The 15,443-nt window shown below is 38.8% G+C and overlaps 1 protein-coding gene across 1 annotated transcript in view; it reads left to right on the top strand.

Annotated features, from left to right (window-relative positions):
- The window catches only part of TPH2 (tryptophan hydroxylase 2), a 49,690-nt gene extending 34,602 nt beyond the window's left edge, over positions 1-15,088 (top strand). The window contains exons 9-11 of the mRNA XM_054843474.1: positions 7,569-7,664; positions 14,693-14,826; positions 14,914-15,088. Coding sequence (XP_054699449.1) covers positions 7,569-7,664; positions 14,693-14,826; positions 14,914-15,088 — 405 coding nt within the window. The remainder of the gene's footprint in view (positions 1-7,568; positions 7,665-14,692; positions 14,827-14,913) is intronic.
- Positions 15,089-15,443: the final 355 nt, after the last annotated feature.

A 15,443-nucleotide genomic window follows, 5' to 3' on the forward strand; every position in this document is an offset into this window, starting at 1 on the left:
GGGGAAACTATGTTGGACCAGTGCTGAGGTCTCCAGGTAATTGTGGGAAAGAGGTCCTGAGGTCTAGGCTAGGCTTTTGTAGAGACGCTGGCTCTGGATGCCAGAGGACGAAAAGTGTCTGAGGTTGTTTTTGTCTGTTCTTTGGGTATTCTTCTAAGCAATGCAGTTCATAATTGAGCCAACAGTCCTAGAGTCAATGACTCTTCATAAAATGGGAATGCTGTCAGATGAAGGACAGCTAAATGATCTCTTGTATGCGTAGTTGTTCCAAATTCTGCTCTCTCTTGGGTCGTGCCAACCTGTCAGTGTTCAAGTCCCTGGCCCTTTGCTAGAGGAGTCATATTCTCCAAGCTGTAGTATAAGCCACAATGCTGAGGGAGCACTTCTGGGATGCCAGCCCTTGCCCATGTAGCGTATAAAATTAGGATCGTTCTTGATTTGATAGGATTTTTTTAACATAAAGTCCTCATTTGAAAGAGTAGCAGGACAAAGATCTGGAAAACAGGAATGGCAGAGCCCTAAAGACCGACCCTCCTTGCAGCCTGTGAACAATCATGGTGGACTGAGTGTGTCACATGAGGCAGCATAGACTGAAGAGTATGGTTGGGCAGCAGTGACACATATTTCCTCAGCTTTTAAAATTTTCTTTTTAGTTTGACTTTCAGACAACCCCATCGCTTGGAGTCCCAGCTAACGTGTCAAAAGACCTGACTGTGCCTCTTATGTTAACTGTGCGAAAGCTCTAGACGGCTGAGATTTGAAGCAACAGCTTGAAAAAGAAATGAGCAAATATTCACTTCAGCTACCATAGGGAGCACTGAACACGAATTCACGTTACATGTTGTAAAATAAAGTGGAAAGGGAATGGCTCATTATTGCACATCATTTGTTCTTAATAACTCCATATGAAATTAATAAACCTTAAAAGCTCAGGTTTTAGAAGTTGTTCAAGATAAGAGTCAAATGATAGGGAAGGGGAAATAGGAAGGGTAAAGCATTAGGGCTTCAATGCCTTATGTTTAACAAATGATCTAAGCAGCAGTTCATAGTTTCTATGGTCTCATCTCCTTAGCTGCATATTAAGTTTCAACACAATTAGTTAATTATGTTGAAAAAACTAGGAGTTCTTTTTCCGATTGTGTTGAGCGAGTTGAAGCAAGTGTGCTTTTGTGGGCTTGATTTTTCCCATCATCTCTGTGCCCACTAGCTTTGGTGGAGGGGAACTGCTGCCTTGCCAGGAAACACCAGCCTTTTACACAGAAACACTTTCTGCTTCATTGTTGAGGTTCCCAATTCTGCAGCTCCAAGGGTCTCCAAGGTTTTCAACTGAGATAAAATGAGAGGGGTGGATAGATGTCATCTTTGTGTGGAGCAAGCCTAAACTCAGATTATTTAGAAGTAATGCAAACGTGGAATGGGATATCTAGTGGCTTCAACCCTGTGGGAACTAACTTCTTTTGGAGCAGCAGCAGCTGCACCAGTCTTGTCTGGGCTCCCCAGTGTTGTATGTATGGAGTTACCTCCTTACTGATACCCCTGTAGCATTGTGTTGCTTGAGGTACATTTTCTGCTTCCTTACAAACTCATGATGATAATTTTATTTTGGTTACCATTATGAGTTTTTTCTCCAGAAACTCCTGAATAAAGAAACATATAATTTCAAAGTATTCACAAGGGGTTAAGCCCCACTGTGCTCCCTACAGTGCATGCTTTCACTGAGCATGCCAAGCCTCTGCATTAGAGGAATTTGCATGTAGTGATACAGTGTGCTATGGCTGTCAACAGAAATATGAACGCTGGTGTGCGTCTATCCCCGAGTGCTCTAATGAGCGGCACCACATCTACTCAAACTTCTGTTTATAAAGAGATTGTTCCAAGCATTCACCCTTAATGAAAGGTCTGAATGCAAAGCAGACAGATGAGAGAAAAAGGAGAATATTGTTAAATATATACACTTTGAAATCCCTGAAGGAAACCTCATTTCAGTGAGCCTAAATACATTTCAAAGTGGCAGACTAAACAAAATACTTCAAGAAGGTAACTCTGAAAAATTAAACTTTGTTTTCTTATTTAGAAATGCTGTTGGCTTTGAATAGGGTCACTGCCTTTGTTGGAGGTAGTCGAATCATCTATAATGAAAGACTTAGCCATTGAATTTTACTTCTTTTCTGCTTTTGATCTATTCACAAGCTCATCATGAGATTTATTTGTTGTTCAAAAATCTCCCTGCATTGCTACTCAATAATGTTCCTGCATGAATAGCTGTCAAATAGCCGGTATTGCTTGATGTCTGAACTCCAACATTGGGCTGTCCTGGCTAGTTGCCTGGGTTACCTGTGGTACATCTATCTGTTTCTTGTAGCGGAGCATTCCTGATACTACTCAACAGACTGTGAATTTTGAATAATTCAGTCAAATGTGAAATGCCAGCTGTTTTCTTAGTGACTATTGATATCTCTGAGACTGAAAAATAAGCGACTATTCACAACTTTATTTCTGCCAGCTCTGAATGAAAAAAGCAAGCACAAATGGGGTCACTGATATCTCTGAATCAACATTTGCTTGCAATTTGAGCAACTTTTACGGGGGAAAGAAAACACCTTTACTTCATTAATTTTTAGGATTAATTTCTAACAATGGGATCTTTGAAAGTCTTTCAGTTGTATATTACTATCTTCTTACGAGATAATTGCAACTATATGAGAGATGTAATCTCTAGGTGAATAATTTTAGAGCTAAAATATCAAAGGTCTAAAGAAAAAGGAATTAATCTTTGCATATTGTGAGCATATCACACACCTCTGAATTGAGCGGTCCATTCAAATATCCTTTGAAATAATAAATCCAGTAGAAAGAATGTAAAGGTGTTTTCTTAAGGATATTTATTTGGCACTGGACTTGCAAGTATTTATGCACATTAGTAGTTGTATTGTCTTCAGTGCAACTTTATAAAGCGATTGTGCTACTACGTGTCAGCTTGGGGCTGTAGCCCCATCCCATTAGCAGTTCCTATAGTGATGGATATTCCTTTCCATGTGCTAGGGGTGCAGTCATGCAGTTACTCAATCCCTCCTCCTTCCCCCTTGCAACAGGGAGGGCAAGTGAATCAGCTCTCGACATGGTTGGTGTTCTCAGGACTCATCCTGACAACATCTTTACAAGGTACTTTTAGAGAACAGATAAAATCTCACGTTGTACATCATGCTGAAAATTGCCAAGTGAACACAAATATCGGCCTCTAAGCATAAGAAAACTAAGCGAAGTGGAATGGCTTGAAAGGCGTTTTTATGGACAAGTCAGATTTTGAAGTATTGTCTCTGTGACGTTAGCACCCAACACCCTGCACAAATTCTTCACACAGGTCCCAGGAGGGAGATTCCCAAATGCAAAATGACATGATGTAAGGAGTGATTTTCAAAGCCTCAGAAACCAGTCAGATGAGGAGAGTTGAGCTTATCAGACCTTTTTCCCGACTTTGAAAATTTCTGAATACTCTTGAATAACAATGTTTTTTTTATTAGCTGTCATAGGTGTCACTGATTTTTTTTTTCTTTTTCTTCTGGTAGTCCAGTTTATAATGCAGGACAGTGCCTCAACATGAAGAACAGACATTGTGTTTACCTTGGAGAACAGGCTTGGAGTTTTCCAGGGCTTGATCTGTTCTCTATCTTTCCAGTCAGTAGTAGGACAACTGATCTGACTCTTACAATCACACATATGCTGGACCAGACCAGCTATACCAGTATCTTGTCTCTGACGCTGGCAAATTGCAGACATCTGGAGAACAGTGTAGGTCTAAAGCCATATGGTGGTGATATTTGCTTGGTATTCTACTTCAGTTGCCAATGACTTTTGATTCAGGGACTCTGAAGGAAGAGATCTGCTATATTAATAATTAATATCCCTTGATAGGATTTTCTTTCATGGATCTACTTAATAATTTTTGAGCGCATGTAGACAGTGTTTCATGAGCATGACTGTAAATTATCTTTCATGTACTTCAGTTAAATGAAAGAAATTAAGATCATATCCTACTATCCTAGTCTTGATCATTACACTGATGTCTCTTGGCTTAAAAATTAGTTTTAGTCCTTCATTTGGCACTTTGATTCTTCATCTTATTTTGCTTATTTGGGTGATGGAGCAACATTTTAGTGGAAGGCTTTTCAAGAACTACAGAATTTATACAACGTGGAAAGACACCTTTCCCACTTCAAGGGCCTACCTATAGGCTGTAGCAAATCTACACTTCACCCCAAAGATGAAGTGGAACTGGAAGAGAAGGGACACGACAGGACATTGCTGTAGCTTGTAGAGGAGCCACACGTTCGGCACCACAGGCTGGGGAGTATGCTGGGGACAGGTCCAAAATATGAAATCAGAACACGGGAGCCCGCATGCCCCCATTTGTGCTTGCGTTCAGCGACCTACACATAACATCATCATAATCAGCTATTTACTTTCAGGTGAGGCTTTAAAAAATTTATTCACCTCAACAGCCATTTCTTTGTTCAGTCATTCCCACTCCAGTACAGTTATCCTGTATATAATATAGAGTACCACAGTTAGTATAGTTTACCATACAAAAAGAAGCATAGAGCAGGTATTTATGCATCTGGTCTATAAAAAGTGTCTCTATATAGTTAACATTTAACCTCCTTATCAGTGTGCCTCGATGTTTGTAGACTTGAGACCGCAGCTTGCCAAAGCCTGCAGAGTCTTGTAAGGCACCAAGCTGCCTCTGCGTGTCTGCCTGTGAGTGGGAGGGTGGGGGGAATCGTGTATTGCTGACTAATGATCTGAAGATGGCAGCATTGGGTGAGTTATCTCATTTTCTTAGCTAAGCAGAGCTATCTTAAATACAGAAATTGTAGTTGTTGCATATAGCAAATTTATCAAAAAATCAGCTTTTCATTTGAAGGACTTCTCTTAATGCTATAGCTTAATACCACAAGTTAGTAGTAGGCAGACGTATTTTATCATCTGGTCATTTTGTCTGCATTTTGAGTTAGTTATACTGAGAGTGCAAGTCTTATCAATACTGAAGATAGGCTCTCATCAGCAAGTGTTGGCTCATAAATATGACTTCCTTTTATATTATTGTTGTTGTTATTATTATTTTTTTTTTTTCAACTCAAGTAAAAAAGATCCCTCTTTGTGTGCTGTCTGTCCATTAAAGAAGAAGTGAAATCAAGGTCTCCCTCTGTCTTGTGAGCACCCTACCTCTGGGCAGCAGGGATTGCTATCTCCTGTGCCAGTGTTAGCTCTGCCTTCTGCCCCTTCCTTCCCCGTGAGTGCACATCCTCAGGGAAATGGAAAGCGTTTCTCTTCTTTCCATCCGACATCCTTAGATTGCCGAGTGGGCATTCTCCTGGCAGCCACACGACATCGGTTTGGTCCTCCTCAACATGGGGAAGGTCTACAGTAAAGGTGTCCCACATATGGGGACAAAGCCCTGGCTGCTCTTACAGATTTATAACAGACAAACACCAGACCCCTCTGGTTTTAGCTGTTGTTGGTTTTAAGAATGGAAATGACTGTGATCACTGTGTTTTTTCAGGAGCCCAGTCCTGCTGTCTGTCTGTCGGGATGTTCATTTTCAGAAGATAAGAACTACTACCAAATGGGTTCTTTTAAGAGACTTGAGGGGGGGACGACAAATTCAAAGATATTAGTGGGATTTAAGTGTGAAGCTGAGTGGTTCATTGCTGACAGTGGCAGCAGGGGCAGAACCAGGACTGTAGCCCCCTGAAGGTTTTTCTGGCAAAATATTTAGGCAGAGAAGCTAAGTTTGTATTCTTGATGGTAGGTCTCTCAGCTTCACTCTACTCCTACAGTGATGCCTTTGTCATTATGTGTATCTGACTGTTTGTTCGTGAGACGTCTTTTTTGGAAACCAGTTGTCTTGGCCTTCCTCTAAGTGGCAACAATCAGCTCATTGCATCTAAAGAAAACAATTATTACAGCTCCACTTATCTGAGTCAATAGCAAAGCCAGAGGTGGAACTTTGATTTTTTTTGTTTGACAACGTTGTGCTTTCACCTCCTTTTGTGGATATCTTTGCCTTTGACTGCTATGATGAAATCTGACTCAAGACATTTGAAGTCACTGCAACCTTTCCTTCTTCCCAGCTGACTTAGCAGGTTTGGATCAGACACAGGGCTCATGTTTTTATTCTTTTTTATTACACCCTTCTACATAGTGCTGTGCTGCATGAATCACTAGCTCTACAGGAACTTTTATGAGAGGCAGAGAAATGAATCATTTCTCAATTTCTAAACATTTGTTGAACTTAAAAGAGCTGTTAATTTCTGCTCTTTTGCGTTTAGTGTGATACTCAGCCTGGAAGAATTGGGGTTTAAGGAGGAAATGGATGAGAAAAATTGTATTAGGATCCATTCTCAAGCTATTCAGAAAAATTTAAGATTTAGTACCAAATACTGGATTGTTTCTTATCCTAAATTCATATTTTCTGCAAAGACATGTAAATCTGTTAGGTTCAGAGGAGTTATGTCCTTTGCACAAAAACTTAAATTGTCAGGTACGTGTGTATATATATGTGTATGCAGTATTTTTGTATAAATTAGGAATCAACTTAAACCCTTTGTATGTAGAAATAGTTGCTAGCTTAATCTCATCTGTTTGATCTAACATCAGAAAGCAATCTTGATGTGTCATAACAAAACCAAACACAGTACCATAGGAGCAGAAGTGACTTGTCTTTTGCATTTAGAGGACAGTGGGCTGCCTATCTGTGCTTCTTATGGTATTCCTAACATTTAACTTTGTTGGGTGGATACAGCTAAGTTAGGTACAGTACTGTAAAACTGATTTAGCATATCTCTTTCACAGCTTCTCATCAGTTTTACAGCTCAGATATGTTACCTGATTGAATGTAGACCTAAAAAACAATTGTAATGGATTGGTCAAGTGAACTCATTTGACTGACTGTAATTTTCTTTCTGCAATTTGAGAAGCCAAGTGGCATATTACTTCTTCATTTATGACAGAGTAAAATCTAGTGAAGACTAAGGCCTCTGCTCAGGAAGGCTCTTAAGCACATACACATAAGTAAGTTAATTCTAACTCAAGACAGCACTTAAATATGGGCCAGACTTTAAAGTGGCATCAGCTTGAGCTTACACCTGGGTGCTCTGAACTAGATCTCAGAGATCTTCAGAGGCTCCTAGACAGGTGGACCAACTACCTTGTAGGATTGTATTTTAAGGCACCCCATTTATTTCAGAAAATTTCAAAAATCTCTGCAGATTACTATCAGTGCCTTTGATACCTAAATGAACTTGCCTGTCTGTTCCTAACTGGCCATTCCTGTGAACTGCTTGAGTGCCCAGACAAAAAGCAGAATCTCACATTTTTGTGCAAAGCTCCCTTACTGCAGAACGTGACATTTAAAGTGCTTAGCAGTAACAAGATACTTTATCCAAATCTATATTAAAGACATGAAATTCTGAAGTGGGGCAATCAAGTGAATATGGTACCGATTATCATTGCTGAAGTGCCTGTTTGCAACTACGCTATATGTATCTGTATATCTGTGTATTTTACAGTGCTATTTTTTTACGATTGAATTTGGCCTTTGCAAGCAAGAAGGACAACTACGTGCTTATGGGGCAGGACTTTTGTCTTCTATTGGCGAATTAAAGGTATGTGCCCTTAAAGCAGAATCAACTTTCTTTTAACAAAATAATAGTTGGTTGTAAATATTTTGACTTTCAAATAACAGTTAAAGTTCTCAAGATAAAAAGCTTCCTTTAAAAATATGATATTGACCTAAAAGCTTTGTTTGAAATATCAGCTAGTACTTGAAGCATGAAATGGATTTGTAAGGACTGAAGTACCAAAGCAACTATAAACTACAAAACTTATTTCTGTTTGAATTTGCATTTCTTGTAAAAGGAGGCTCATAGGTTCTAACAGGTAAGGGTGCCTTGGGCTCTGAAAGCTTTGTTCGGAAGAAAAGTGTATATTTTTAATACACACAAAAAATTGTTTTGAAATCAGACATGATTCTATTATAAGTAATCCAATGTATTTCAATGGAGTCATTATTAATATTAAAAGAACAACATTTATTAAAGTCCTGATTCAGTAGATTAATCATATTTAAAATTAAGGAATGCATACAAACTCATGCTAGATTTGAAGTACATACCTAGGTGACAGTACATAGAGCCCTGTTCTTATAAAGGTGAAAGTGTTTAACCTTGCACAGTGTGAGTAGTTGTAGTGGGTCATTTATTGCCTCTTTTTATGCCTAGAAAACATAGGGAACAAACAAAAGATATTTTGTTACAAGTGTAATATTTTGGGACATAAGGCATCTCTCTGTTGGAAGGGGAAGGAGAGTGGGGAGTACCATGTTCTGGGACCCAAATGAACTCATGGTGGCTTTTCAGGTAAACATTTGGTTTTAGAAAGCATATACAGAATAGTATTTACAAACTGTTTTGCAATATATCTGCTGTTTATTTGCGTTTACACATCTTCCCACCCTCCTGGGCTAGCTTTCAGTGAACTACCTGGCAGTTTAATAGCAGTATCTCAGTCCCTTTTTGCTGTTTGTTTCACCTGTAACTGAGAGTGTTCATGGTGAAGCTCATTAGTCAAATTGCTATTCTTTCTTAGTAGAAAAAAGGTCAAAGAAAATTACTTTCTCCAATATTTTTTCTTTGATTGCATTACAGTTGTTCTACGCTCATTGCATACTTCAGCCGCAGAAGCATTCTGTATCAGCCTGGCAATATTTTATACCCACGATGCAAAGGTGGTTAAACGCAAAGAAATGAACATGTCCCACTTGTTTTCCTCTGACCGAACAACATTCAGTGCTGAGCCATAAACTCTGTGCAGGATTCTGCAGAGAATCGGGCCTTTTATTTAAACTAACAGTTATGGTCATTAGGTGATGACCCTGAAAATGCCTATCACGTCATTTACAAAATCTAAGGGCATAAAAGCGAGAAAATGAATAGTCAAGAACATAATAAATCTTCTACCATCAATGTCATAAACAAACACATTATTCTTGTCAAGAGCGCATATTTTGTTACCACACATTTGTGATCCCAAATCTGTGTTCTTCACTCAGCAATCATCTCGGAGTATAAATGCAAAGAATAATCCTTTTGAAAAGCAACAGTAAAAATTAAATAATGTGCACATTAATGGACTATATTGATCTGCTTCAAAGGTACAGCCATATATCATAATAATTTTACCATAAATCAATAATATTATACACTTTTCTATTACACTACATATATATTTCATAGATGTGAAGCCAGAAGGGACTATTATATCATCTGGTTTGGCCTCTTGTGTATCATAAGCTATTAAATTTCACCAGATCTTGCATATACCGAGCATAGGGACTTAAGTTAGACATTTCAGTTATTGAGATACTAAGCACTTGTGTGCTGCAGGCACAGAACAGCACCATACCACATATAGCCATAGTCTCCATGAAAGAACTGATAAGGTAAAAAATGTCCGGGAAGTCTTTGTGGAACTGTGCTCCAGGGTTAAAAAGAAGGTAAAACGTAAGGAAAAAAAATGCAAAAAACCTACTAAGTTTTCTGCTAATCTGACCATGGGAGAAGTTCTTTCTAGACCAGAAACCTGGCATTGAGTGTGCTTCTTGTCAACAAGATACACCAGGCAGGTGCTCGGGAAGGAGAATGCCTGGGCACTCATGACATTGGTGCACAGCCTTGCATCAAGCCATTGCCAGTCTCTGATGTTTCCTGGGAAAGCAACCTCCCTTACCTCCGCCCTTATCTCCTAGCACCCACTGGGAGGGAAAATTTCTTCCTTGACCTGAAGGTATCTGAAAGATAATGCTAATATAATAGACTGTAGTTGAAATCTTGATGATATCAATATCCTGATTGCTGCTGAAATGCTAATGGATGGCAGCAATTACTCTGAAAATGAAGAGAACAATACTGGCTGTTTCTGTGGTGAGTGAGGATGAATAAGAGACCAGATTGCATGGCCATGAAGTCTGACCCTCATGTGTGCAACCCCCATACTTCTCATAGGGGTCAGAGTGAAGAAGTTCTTTCAGAAATAACTACTGCCATTCTTAAGACAATGATGATTCTGGGCCCACAGTCCCTTCTGTGAAGAAGTTGAAATACTTACTTACCCTTGTCAGTAGGAAGGTAGATCTTGTTTCAATGATGAATTTTGCTACCTTGACTTTACAGGCATTTGGTATCAATATTCCTTTGTCAGCAAGAAGAAAAGCCTTTCTCTAGCTGCCCTCCCTTTTAGTTCTCTTTTCAATGCACAGGAAACACAACAGTAGCCAATTTTATGTATAATTTCTAGAAATTTCTAAAAATAAGTGAGTCGCACTATTTGCAGGGTGGAAGTTGCCAGCAGTATTTGGGCTTTTCAGATGAGTGAATGGCTTGTTCAGTCATCTCTGTTTCTACATTACACTGTTCCACTCTACAAATCTGGTCAACAGCTTTAGCAACAAAGAACTATAAAAGCTAGAGAAATGTGGGTGCCAGCCTATCAATGTAGGATTCCCTTCAAGTTTTTTTCCCACTCAGCATTTAGACTTCAAATTTCAGATACTGAAAAATGCAATTCCTGATGTGCATGCTATGGAAGCATCAAGTAAAAAAATGTAAAAGCACAACAAAATAAGGAGAAAGAGATGATTAAAAATGAAGCCTGGGGGGGAAACGAATAATACAGTAAGTAGTTATAAAATGTTCTGCCTAATATAGTCAGGTTAACTCTAGCTAACACTATTACACAGTATATATTTGGGGCTTAGAGATAAGGCAGAAATAATGTACATTTCAATTATTAAAACTATGTCTAAAAGGCAATCCAAATGTCTTCGGAAACTTTAATCCATTTACTTTGTATGATGCTCTCTTGAACCCTTTCATTAAAGGAGTCTCCTATCAACTTCAGTTGGCTGTAGATCAAGTCTTATATCCATTATATGCTTCTGTATTTAACAGAGGTAGACTTCAAATCTTTCTGTAGAGATTTTTTAAGTCAAATACATTATCCAGTCATGAGGTTTTTTTTTAATGATAGTTTATGTTAAGAAGAGGCAACATTAGCCTTTATAACGAAAAAGATTCAAATACAAGTTTTGGTTGTCTTTTCTGAAGAGGATGAAGATGATGGAGAAAACAGCTCCTGGATCCCAAATGCTCATTTTAGTGCCTTTAAAAAATAGACAGTCTTTTTCTATTTGTCTAAAAAGTATAAAAAATTATACTGATAACATGAAAAAATTCTGGTAAAATCAGGTTGCAAATCTGAAAGTGTCCTGTGTTGTAGATAAGCAGAAAAACATTTAAGAGCAGGTTTTTCAAGACTCTGTGTTCTCCCACAGAATAACAAGGCAATAAAATAAGTATTGGCACACAGGTAACTTCTCACCTGTGTTCTTATTCTGCCCTCCCATAATCCTCAGACAATGCAGTATTTATAGCTCACTTCAAGTTTTCCCCTTGCTAGCTAAAGATTTTGCTTTTTGGTTTGGGGTTTTTTTGTATTTTGGTTTTGTTTTGGTTTTTTGAAACTGAAAAGCGCCGAGTTGTATTATTGCACCCCATTTTTTGTACTCAAAGGAGAAATTACAAGACCAAACTCTTTTTTCATGTGTCAGTGATAGTGGTCATTTAGGAAATGATTCACGATTACTCAGTGTAAATGTTTGGTGCCGTCTGAGTTGCCCCAGTATATCTGACTATTCTGCTACTCCAGAAACGTGTATGAATGGGCCATTAGAGACAGTTATCACAAGTCCACAAGATGGTAAGATGCTCTCTTTGACCAAGAGTTATTTTCCATATGATTCTTAGCCTTGACATCTCATTGGAAGTGGATAACTGAAGAGGTTTGTGATGGAGAAATCCATATTGGATACTTACTCAAATGAGTTTACTGAAGAACTGTATGTCCAACCAAAACATAAGTGAATAGCACTCATTAAAATAAGTACAGGCCTGAGCTTGAAAGCTTTTGGACTCACCGGACAAAGTTTTTCATTGAGATTCTGCACTTCATAATGTTGAGAGTGCCAAGGACCAACATTTTAGAGCGCTGTGATGTTTCTGGAAAAACTCTAGTTCAGCTTTGAGGCAGTGTCCTGACCATCCTAGTTCACACTAAACAGGTTGTGGTCTATCTGAAGGTTTGTCTGCAGGCTCAGTTCAGTTGCTGAACTCTGGTGTTGCTGGTGTCAGCATATCAACTCAATAGTAGACATTACAGATGCCAGGCTGCAGAATTTGAAAACACCATCCAGCTTTGTAAAGACATCTCCCATTGCTTTGGGAACTTGATCCAAGAGCCAAGAGACCATAGCCTAGAAGGGAGGTAGGCATTTTGGGTGGGAATTCATCAGAATTTAGGCACTCCATTCCCAAACTGCAATCTTAAGAATAACTGACGAGTTGTCAGCTAACATTGAAGGCATGTCTGAATTCTTTACCCTCTGTTTCCAGGTTGTGTGTTTCCTGGTGCCTGCACATCCCAGTCTTGGCCGAGTTGCTCTGTGAAGCAGCAGCTCTGCTCATGGGTAAACTAAACTGGGATCCAGAAATTAGGAGTCATTTCATATAACCAGAAAGGCTTTCTTGGAGGACATCCACTATGATAAAGAATTAGCTTTCGCTTCTCTTTAAACTGTCCCCTTTTATAAAATTAGTGATTAGAGCAGTTGTTCATGATGTAGGAGCCACAGGCTGAACCCCTTCTTGCCTTTGATGGCTTCAGTCCCAAGGAGCGGGCCTGTCCCAGCAGAGGCCATTAGTGAGTGGAGGAGAGGACACCACCATCACCATTTCTGTTGAAGCTGTCACAGTACAGGAGAGAATCCCTGGGCCAGAAGTGGTCACTTGCTGATTCAGTTCCTAAGAAAACATCGCCAGTATCACTCTCTTAATTCCCTGCACAGGGCTTCACTCAATCCACTCAGAGTTTTAAAACCTTGTGCTTTAGATATTTGAGGCATCAAGTCTCACCCGGAAGTACAAAGGCACCTTAAGAGGAGATGTTTTTATCTGTAGTTAACCACCCAGGGAGCCCATTATAATTCCCAGTCAAGATAAACAAATTCATTTCGATAGAAGGAGGTAAATGCCTAAATTTACAGGCACTCAACCACATCATGGCTCTGCAAGTGGACAGTGACAACAAGGGTATAGACGGAGGCCAAACAAGGTGAGCCTGTTCCTGCAATCTATTTAGAAGAGGATTCTGGTTAAGATTAGACCATTTTTGATTTTTGTTTTCAAACCCGTTTAACTGATGGCTGGCTAGAAACAGCAAACCTTGTGAGAAGGAAAAAAATACATGCACTAAAGTTAATTCCCTGACATTTTAAGATTCCATGCATTAATTTTTCATGTATTTATTTTTGGAGAGAGAGGAGGTGGGAGGAAGAGGTTCTTGTTCCAGTTTTGTGTCCTGTTATTTGGAAACTGCAGGTTGAGAGCTAAGTGTGTTATTTTCAGAGCCTTTCACAGGGATTTAGGAATGAGCATAAGCAAGAGCTCAGATAAAAGGCGTGGTGAATACCTTAAGGTTAACACCTTACTTTGCTATAAAGAATGTCTATGCAGAAAGAAAGTAAAGAAATAAGAGGCACCTTCGGACCTCAGGGATCTGCTCCCTCCCTGTCATTTCTCTATGCTTTTCATGCACATCTTCACTATGGATAGATACTAAGGGACTAAAGAAGGTTGAAAGTTGACCTAAATATACTCTGCTTCCTAAACTTGTACTTCTCTACAGAGCACTGAAAATGAAAATACGTGTGCTCTAAAAGTTAAGGTAGATCCAAAAGCTAACACAAGTGTTCAAGTGGAAAGGGGAGCTAGAAAAAGATTGTGTTGAAAAATGTCTCACTACCTGATTTTCAGTTTTGAAACTTCTGTGCCCTTTCTAGTGGCTTGTGCCACTCGCATAAAGAGAAAGTCTGATTGGAAATCTCTTCTCTGGGTAGCAGCATTTGATGCCTCATCTGCCCAGTGTCTGCTCTGTACTTATCTATGCCTGCTTGCTTAGTTACTTTTTTCCTTGCAGTACTATATGGAACATTATTGCTCAGGTGTACGTGTACAGAAGGGTAATACATTTCATCAATACACAATAAGTGGGCATTGTTTAATGGGTTTTCAGATATATCATTTCACTCTTAAACTCACTGTCAGGAAAATAGTATATGATTTTGGCCTGAAAATGTAAAGCACAGATTATATGAATGGTTTGGTCAGACTCAATTCACCCACCAAGACAATGATCAATTCTGCTACTTAAGTGACATTTTTGGGACATACGTATTTGTAGTTGTATAGATAATTTTTCAGGAGTGGTTATTTGATGACTTTCCTGTTTCCAGCTGAAGATTTAGGTCTGTATGCCTACATGGCAGGTGCATTTCTAATCTCCTATTTATTATTTTAATAATTATTTTTTGCAAAAAATAACTTTCATAAAAAGAGCTTTTTTAAGTTACAAATTATTTCTTCTGTTCAAACTGAAAAAACACTGTATGTAAAACAAGAGAGGCTACCAAATAATGGTAAACATACAGCACAGCGATATAAAAGCTGTATATATGAAGAGTTGTATAGATACACAGCAGTATCAAAATATGTTTTAACGGATCCTGTGGTGTATTTTGCAGCATGCTCTCTCTGACAAGGCAAATGTGAAAACATTCGATCCAAAGACAACCTGTTTGCAAGAATGCCTTATCACTACTTTCCAGGAAGCTTACTTTGTTTCAGAAAGTTTTGAAGAAGCCAAAGAAAAGATGAGGTAAATTATTTCCCTTGACTCAAAAATCTAATTTTCTCCTCTTTAGTGGTTGAAAAAAAGAGGTGTTAATTTTCTTTTTTCTTTCAGGGACTTTGCCAAATCAATCAATCGTCCCTTCTCTGTGTATTTCAATCCATATACGCAGAGCATTGAGATTCTGAAGGATACCAGGAGTATAGAAAATGTCGTCCAGGACCTCCGCAGTGATCTAAACACTGTATGTGATGCTTTAAGCAAAATGAACAGATATTTAGGGATTTGAGATGTGTGGCACTGTGCCTTTCTGTCAGCTGCTTTTTCTGTAGCCAGTTTAGTAACATCACATGATATGGCTAACTTCTCAAACCCATCAATTTTCCCTTTACAGCGTGGCCTGTGGCTTGTGTCATTGTGTAGTTCTGTCTAATTGTAATGTGCAGACAAACCAAGGCAATGCTGATTTGTAAACGCAACATGGAATGTGGCAGAATATAATCATCAGTTCTTCAACACAATGTCATGTACAAGTACACCATTAAAAACTTGCCTGGCAATGGTTTGGTTTCCATAAGATGATTCACTTCGATGTATAAGAAATGGTGTTGGAGATTTCACCAAGTCTGACTTTATTTCTTTAT

The sequence above is a fragment of the Grus americana genome, chromosome 1, assembly GCF_028858705.1.
Source record: "Grus americana isolate bGruAme1 chromosome 1, bGruAme1.mat, whole genome shotgun sequence".
Taxonomy (NCBI): domain Eukaryota; kingdom Metazoa; phylum Chordata; class Aves; order Gruiformes; family Gruidae; genus Grus; species Grus americana.